This window comes from Zingiber officinale, chromosome 6A (genome assembly GCF_018446385.1).
Source record: "Zingiber officinale cultivar Zhangliang chromosome 6A, Zo_v1.1, whole genome shotgun sequence".
Lineage (NCBI taxonomy): Eukaryota > Viridiplantae > Streptophyta > Magnoliopsida > Zingiberales > Zingiberaceae > Zingiber > Zingiber officinale.
In genome coordinates, this window is record NC_055997.1 from 88,527,733 (window position 1) to 88,535,647 (window position 7,915).

A 7,915-nucleotide genomic window follows, 5' to 3' on the forward strand; every position below is an offset into this window, starting at 1 on the left:
GTTAAGATGGAGGATGATGAGTTTTTTGTAATGAGAGCTTTAAGTATTTAGGATCACTTTTGCAAAACGATGGAGGAATTGAGAGAGATGTCTTAATAGAATATAAGCTGGATGATTGAAATGGAGGTTAGCATCGAGTATTTTATGTGATTGTAAAGTACCTCTAAAATTTAAAGGGAAGTTCTACAAAACGGTGGTTAGACCTGCTATATTATATGACGTTGAATGTTGAGCTATGACATGAGCACATGAGCAGAAGATGAAAGTTGTAGATATGAGGATGTTAAGATGGATGTGTGAACATATGAGGATCGACAAAATAAAAAATGAGAGCATTAGAGAGAAACTTAGAGTTATATTTATTGAGGGAAAGCTCCGAGAGAGATATTTAATATGGTATAGATATATACTTAGATGGTCAATAACTAAGGGTAATGTGAAACTATGATAAATACGCACATCAAACGAGGAAGAAGACCAAAAAAGATTTGGTTAGCAATAATAAAATAAGATAAAATTTATTTAAATATAAATGATGATATAGTAGGGGATAGAGCCCAATGAGTTAGAAGGATCCATATAGCCGACCTCACCTAGTGGAATAAGGCTTGTTGTTGATACCCTTGTGAGCCAAAGAAAACTTGTCTGTGCAGGAGGTTAGAAACCAACCCAACGAGAAAATTAATAACAAGATAAGGCCTGGATACTTCTCTGCATGGTTTACTTCTCCACCCTTTCGAAAATGAGGCTGGTTTTTATAGTTGTCTATAACTATCCAAGGAAAACAAACATCCTGGGGTTAAATGTTATATGGATGACTCTGTGAATCTTAAGGGGAGCACTGCATTCCTACGTTTTTCATTCTCAATGTTACCTAACACTTTTCAAGAGGTCCATTTTTCCCTTTTTATTATTTTTTGTTCCTCCGATGAATGTTGAATGATTTTGTTTATTTTAATCACTTAGATGGACATAACCAAATTATTTTTTCTTAAACAAATTGTTGTAGAATTCATCGTTGCTACTATAGCATGATGCTTATTCTGTTTAAACAGTTGTATTTGTGGCATATCTTCTATTAAATTCATGTGAAAAGAACAAAATTATGTGGCATATGAAAAAGTGTCCTCATGATGTTGGTAAATCTGATTGAAAAAAAAAAAAAATTGTGCAGATGAGAGGGGAGAAGCAACTTATTGAACAAATACTACAGACTGAAATTAATCTTTTCCGATCCATCAGAGATGGGACTGCCCTTATGCAGCACATGGAAGACTTCTACTACATCACTCTTTTGGAGGTTTTTTTGCCAATCTTTTCACTAATGCCCGATGACTTCAATTATGCTTCTGAATGATCTAACTGAGAATGCTTTACGTACATTTTCCAGGACTGTCAAATCAATTATTCTTTTAGTAAACTATTGGATTTAATCTCATTTCCTAATTGTAATAGGATCCCATTTGGGTGCATCGTTAGTTTAAATGAGGGAAAGGTGTCCACTTGATTGAATCATTTAATATGAGAAATGGGATCCCATCATGATAAACAAAAGTGTAGTATTGTTATTGGTAGCTTCATATTTTCTTAAGATATGCTTGACATTGCCATATGAAGAAACTAAAAGTAGTGAATAGAAGATTGATACTATTATTGTTAATTAGAACTCTAATTTATAAAAAATATCAATCCCTTTCCTAGGATCTTGAGTTTTTTAGAAACATAGTTGACATGGTTAAGTTAATTATCTTGTCCACCCCGCTTGAAGTTAGGGTTGTATTGCACATATAAGTGGTAACAGTTAACACTACTAACAAACATGTGGAGAAAGGAAGATCAGATCCTACTGCAAGAATGGCTCCATATTAGTTTGACCCAACTTTTGATATTGCACAGTACATTCATCTCCGCAGGTAAATTGGTGATAGTTATGTTAGAACTAAAATCTTTTAGGCCTAATTCTTGTGTTAATATGTTTTACTATGTTGTACCAGGCATATAGAGAACTTCTGAATGCGTTTCCATTCATGTTTGCAAAATATTTAAAATATTTATTGCAAAATATTCTATGGGATTAAACTGAATCTCTTTACCATTCTCTTATCCCAGAGTGTCAGATTGAACTATCGGTGTCAACCAACTGACAAATCAAATCCAAGTGAAAGTTTGTGATTGAAGGCTTGCATGTCTTCCGAAGTTCTGTATAATCCGCTCATCAACCAAGCTTTCTATTTGTATATTTCTTGCTTTACACTATTTGTGATGCTTTGTTATGATTATTTTTCTTAAAGTAGCTTAGGAGTTTTGATGAGTACCATCTCTTGTACAAGAATCTTGCGTATGGGGGTTAAGTTCTTTTAGGAGTATTAGCAGTATTGTTTACCTGTTTATTAGAGAATTTTTAAGTTGATATCAAATTTGTCTAAATTGAGTTGAATGAATAAGTTTGGTTTATATTTAAAAAATCACTGTTCTAAATATATTGAATAAAATTAATATGTGAGAATATAAATATAATTAGGAAAGTTAACTAAATACGTATAGCTAGTCTCATATCAGTCTGAAGACGTTTGGTCCAACAATTGATATTATAAAAAAAATAAAAATTAATTGATGGATTAAACGATCTCAAATTGACATGAAATTAATTTTTATGTGTTTATCTATTTTTTTATTATATTCATGTTCTAAAATATTAATTTAACCTAATATATTAAGAGTAATATTTTTTTAAAATGTATTTAAAAATTTCATTAGTGTTAAAAAATTATTGTTCTCAATCTATTGGATCAAATTAATATTTAATGACATGAATATAATTAGGAGAACTAGTTAAATATATAGAAATTAGTTTTATGTCAATTTAAAATCTATTAACTAAATTTATCCAAAATTAATTTTGAAATTGAAGCAAATTAATTCAATATAAAGAAAAATCGATTTGATTGGTATTAAAAATTGATTGATTTTCAAAATTAGAGATAAAATAAATAATAAATTCATAATTTAATAATTTTAAAATTTACCTACACAAGTTGATAATTTTAAAATTTAATAATAACTTTTGAAGAAAAAAATTAACTCGAAGAGCTGAAGCAAAATCTATGTCGGATACGAAACTAATCAATCAATCAATCTCCTCTCTTCCTTTTATTTTGCCAAATAAATAATGTAAGTCGATGCCCATAATTTCACCACCGCAAAGATTTAGATCAGATGACAAAATGAAGACAATGGAAATGCTCATGCAAGTTCTGATCACAACTGTATTGTACTGTACTGTACATTATGCCTGCCCCAGAGTTTCACATCCCTTTCAAGTAAAGTTTCAGACCCTCCTGCTTCTTCTTCATCTTCTCTTGGCCAGATCGAACGTCCGCTTCAAGAACTGGTTGGCCATGTCGTCGTCCCTGTAGCAGATCACCCGGAGCACCGTGTTTGGGTCGGCCCGATTCCACCTGCCGGTCGTCGGCGGCATCGGCAATTTCGACCCGGCTCCCTCGCTGACCAACCCGAGGCCGCTCGCCTCGTACGCCGCGATGCTGAAATCCTCGATCAGCCTCTCGGTGGGCAACCCCATGAGGGCCACGATTCCCTCCACCACCTCGGACTCCCGCCCCAGCACCTCCTCCGCCACCAGCCCCTCCCCGCAGGTGCAGAACGCCCGCTTCAAGCTCCGGAAGTCCTCCAGCACGGCCGCGTAGTCCTCCCGCTCGAAGGCGCGCTCCGGCCCCCCGGCCAAGAGGACCATCAAGAACGCCTCGAACGTCGCCCGCATCACCTCCTTCATCGCCGCCGGCTGCGCGCGGTCCGTCAAGATCGACACCAGCAGCGTCAGGTTCTGCTTCAGGGTGCGGAGCGCCGGGCGGATCCTCGCCCCGCCCACGCTCTCCACGTACAGCCCTTCGTAGAGCGAGAAGCGGGAGTCGAGGAAGATGAGGCGGTACGCCGCGACCTCCGCCACGTGGCTGATAGCCGACTGGGCCGCCGACCGGGCGAGCTCGAAGTGGTGCGCCGACGCCAGGTGGCGCGGCCGGCCGGAGGGGGAGAGCCCGCTGCGCGCGAAGGTGAGCGACTTGTCCAGGGCGTGGATGTTGGCGAAGAGGTAGTGGAGGGAGTTGAGGCGGATGTAAAGCCGCTGTGTGCCACGGCTAGTGCACGGCCGCGGGTGGTCGGAGTTGTTGGCGCGGCCCTTCCTCCTCTTCTGCCGGCCGCCGGCCCCGGCCCTGCAATTGGCCGTCTTCTTCCATAGCTTCCTGAATTGGGAGTCCTGGTTGCACCTCGTGAGTGGAGGGAGGCCGGGCATGTAGCTTTGCTTCGTCCCTAAACAATCAATTAATTAATTGCCGACATTAAATTTCATGATCAAATCAAATTGCAATCGAAGACAAATACCACATGCAGAAACGAAGGCTATGTAGTCATGGAACAGCATGTCCAAGCCATCGGCAAGGTATTGAACCATGTGATCTTGGATTCCGACAGGGATCACGAAGAACTCGTCAAAAGTCACCTTCGCTAGCTTCATCAAATCCATGGAAGATCGAGCATACGGTTCGTTATTTGATACCGGCGTCCAGGTCTTCAAGACGAGAAAAAGTCTGTGAATCTTAAAGAGTCGATGCAACCAACGGCATCCAGTGGTGGATATCATTCATTTCTCACCTCAACTTCTTTGGCTCTATCAACGCAATCCTTTCCTCGCCGTAACCTCTCTTCTATCCATTTCCTGAGAAGGCTTCCGACGATCGAATCGACTTCGTAAGGCACCACGTCCCTCAGTGCTGCCTCCCCTCCGTCTTCGGAGTCGTCGACTGCCAGTTGCACCAGGAACTTCTCCAGCTTCCCTGAAGCTAGCAACACCTGGACTACCTCATTGGTTAGGATGGAGACCTTGGCCAAGAACTGCTTTAGCACAATCCCAAAGCAGCTGTGGATGGTCACCACCGCCACGGCAATTGGCATCGGGTGCCATTTCTTCAGCACGGGCCCAAATACTTCCTTCCCTAGCTTTGCCATTTCTTCGGTATCGTTAGCGAGATGGATCATAATGTTGCTCGGATCTTCGTCTACTTTGACAATCATGCTATCGTTTTGGGCGGCTGCTCCGTGTTCTAACATCTACCATGAAATTCTAATCAAACAGGAGCAATATTTTATGAGCCTCGAAGTCACACCAGAAAGAAAGAAAGAAAGAAAAAGTACCTTGGTGAATGCGTTTCTTATGGAAGACTTTATGAAGTAATCCACTTTCTTTGTCGATGTATTTGCCCCTGTTTCGACAGGATTGTTGTCTGCAAAGATCACTTCACTTGAAAGATCTTCACCGATTATCTTCGAGGTGGAGATCACCAGGGTAAGAACATGTTCCATGTTCGTGATGGTGTCCTTGTCGAAGTACTCTTGGTAATCCAACATCATCTTCTCTGCCCAACCATACATGGTACTGAGTGAACCGAACAAGAGCTTTGTGTAGTTAGCTTCGGGATTGGGCTTCTTCGCGTCATGAGCAACCTCGACCAGTATCGTCACCGCGGCTCCAAGTAGATCCGGCTCATTTTGCCTGGTCTCGACGTACTGTTGGAAGAAAACCCAAGCAAAGCAAACATTGTGGATCATCCTGTTTATGCCCAAGCTCGACCATGTCTTCTTCATCAGCTCAATCAGCTCGTCCACCTCGTCTAAGACCACGGTTTCTTCACGGAGGTCGAAGATGGAACGGAGCAGGGCGAGGTAGAGGTGGATGTTCACCGGGTAGCCGTCCACCCAGTGGCAACTTTCTGAGGAGGAACCGGTGCCGGAGTTACGCCAAGCTAAGGCGATGACAGAGTTGCAGAGCATGCGCATGACCTCGGAGTTCTTGCTGGTGTCGATGGGTCTGTTCTCGGTGGCTTTGATGATGTCTAGCAGACGCACGGCGGCGGGATTTTGGCGGTCGACGGGCTGCGAAGGGTACAAGAGGAGGCCTGCCTCGAGGAGCTTGAGCTGCCGCCGCTGCCATTGATGGTATTCCTGTGCGTCGTAGAATTCCGAGGGCTTCAACTGGCGAAGGAGCTCCAGAGGAAGAATGATCGTCTCTGCCTTTCTACTCGTCTGCTAACACAAACATTGGAAATAAACAACTTTTTTTATTTTATTTTTTTGCAAATCTATTCATGCTTTTGGCTACATCAAAATCAAGTTTTGGAAGCTTACAACCAAAACAAACAAACAAAAAAGTTTTGATCTTGAATGTTGGATGAATTTTTTATTACGGGGAAAAAATGGGCAAGTTTGAGGGGCAAGATTAGAGATGCATGGCCTCACCTGTCCAACTAGGGTTCGCATGAGGGTCTTCCTTAGTCGGTGATCGCTATGCTCCGGGACGCACATTTGCAATCGCATGATCTCCGCCGACGTCATCGGCCGCTTCGCCTTCCCAGGCGAGTTAGAGACCCCATTCAACATGCCTTTCCTCATCGGGGACGACCTCCGTGTCGAGAGCCCCAATGCCTTCTTGATCCTGCTGTTCGGCACCGTCATCCCTGAGCAGATCTTGGGGGATCCTGGTGGTTCCCCTCCGCCACCATTGCCGCCGCCGCCCTCCACCGCCGGGTGGTAGTTGATGGAGCTCTTGATGCCTCCGAAGCCCGGCGACGAGCGGCACGACATGAAGAAGAGCTCGTACGCCGCCTCGCGGATGTCGGATCGCGTGAGGGAGTCGATCCGCCCGAAGGGGCTTTCGACGACGGCGTCGAAGTCCGCATCGGCGTTGGTGTCGGAGGGCGAGGCGGTGGAGAGGGAGGGGCTGTGGTGGCGGCCCATTGTCCGGTGGTGACGGGTCAGGCTGCGGCGAGTGAGGGGCGGAGAGACATGATGGGCTCCACCGTCGTCGTTGGGATTGGAGGGCGAAGAGGAAATGGAGGAGGGAAAGCGAAAACCGAAGGAAATCGTTGCGCGGAAATTGGAATATTTGTTTTTTTTAAAAAAAATATATATATATTTTTTAAAGAAAAAAATACCTTGTTTTTATCTTAATTTAGTTAAAATCAATCAAATATTTATTGTATTAATAATTAATGCGGTGATAAGGAGGGGCCCTCGCGGAGAATAGCTACGGTGGAGGTCAAAATCAAGGCGGTCAATGTTCAGATATTATCGGTCGGTCGGACGATCATGCCCGGACCAAGGGGAGAAGGTTCCGATCTGATCTCGCCTTTGACACGGGCAAGTGTAAAATGACCGACGCTCAAGGGAGTAGCGGACGTCGGATGGAAGAGGAGACGATGTACAGAAAGTCGGGCTGAGCAGCTACCCCGCTCGACCTTGCGATAGGGCTCGGTATTGGCACAGTGGAGCTCCAGCCAACCAGACTAGACGCAAGAACAGCGGAGCTATGGCTGACCAGACGAGACACAAGAACAGCGGAGTTACGGCCGAGCAGACACATGCACAGGAATAGTGAAGTTTCAGTCGAGCGGATGAGACACAGGAACAACAAAGTTCTGTCCGAGCGGACTACCTGGTCAGCCTAGCAGCATTCTCCCTCTGTTATCCATCGACATTCTTTTGGGAGTTTGTACTATTGACACCGGACATGGACAACTAAAAGATCGTACGACGAAAACTTCCACTGTCACTTCAGGGATATGCTCGGCCTGTTAAGGTACTATGTCAGGGACACATTACCGACAAGTCTTTTCAGGGAAAACTTTGGGAAGTGTGCTCGCCTTATGGAGCGTGCACGCACGCTACAGGAGCTCTATATAAAGGGGGGTTCAAGCATCGATAGAGGTACGCAATATGTAATAGAGACTATTCGTGCCACTGTTCATTCTTGTTATTGCTCCGCCTTCTACTTCATCGTCGGTGATTAACTTGAGAGTCGGAAGGCCAACGCGGGGATCCCTTCCCTGGTTCGCCACTGACGTAATAT

At 43.9% G+C, this 7,915-nt stretch overlaps 2 protein-coding genes across 2 annotated transcripts in view; one reads left to right on the top strand and one right to left on the bottom strand.

Moving 5' to 3' along the window:
• LOC121996843 overlaps positions 1-2,434 on the top strand; it is a 45,457-nt gene extending 43,023 nt beyond the window's left edge. Inside the window, exons 17-18 of the mRNA XM_042550973.1 lie at positions 1,175-1,300; positions 2,110-2,434. Of these exons, the coding sequence (XP_042406907.1) occupies positions 1,175-1,300; positions 2,110-2,172 (189 nt within the window). The 3' untranslated portion in view covers positions 2,173-2,434. The remainder of the gene's footprint in view (positions 1-1,174; positions 1,301-2,109) is intronic.
• A 746-nt stretch (positions 2,435-3,180) lies between these two features.
• LOC121996844 (protein unc-13 homolog) lies at positions 3,181-6,871 on the bottom strand. The gene is made up of 5 exons (XM_042550975.1): positions 6,307-6,871; positions 5,206-6,093; positions 4,666-5,121; positions 4,396-4,582; positions 3,181-4,323 (listed from the first exon to the last, which is right to left on the bottom strand). Exons 1-5 carry the CDS (start codon positions 6,802-6,804, stop codon positions 3,350-3,352), a joined length of 3,003 nt encoding a protein of 1,000 aa, XP_042406909.1. The 5' UTR covers positions 6,805-6,871; the 3' UTR covers positions 3,181-3,349.
• Between the last annotated feature and the right edge of the window lie 1,044 nt (positions 6,872-7,915).

What these genes read in the sequence shown, in the direction of transcription:
- LOC121996844 (XM_042550975.1), bottom strand. Translation starts at nt 6,804, where the DNA reads ATGGGCCGCCACCACAGCCCCTCCCTCTCCACCGCCTCGCCCTCCGAC. An exon ending in TGCGAACCCTAGTTGGACAG is followed by an intron (nt 6,094 to 6,306) that starts GTGAGGCCATGC and finishes TTGTGTTAGCAG; the next exon opens with ACGAGTAGAAAGGCAGAGAC. An exon ending in ATAGAGCCAAAGAAGTTGAG is followed by an intron (nt 4,583 to 4,665) that starts GTGAGAAATGAA and finishes CTCGTCTTGAAG; the next exon opens with ACCTGGACGCCGGTATCAAA.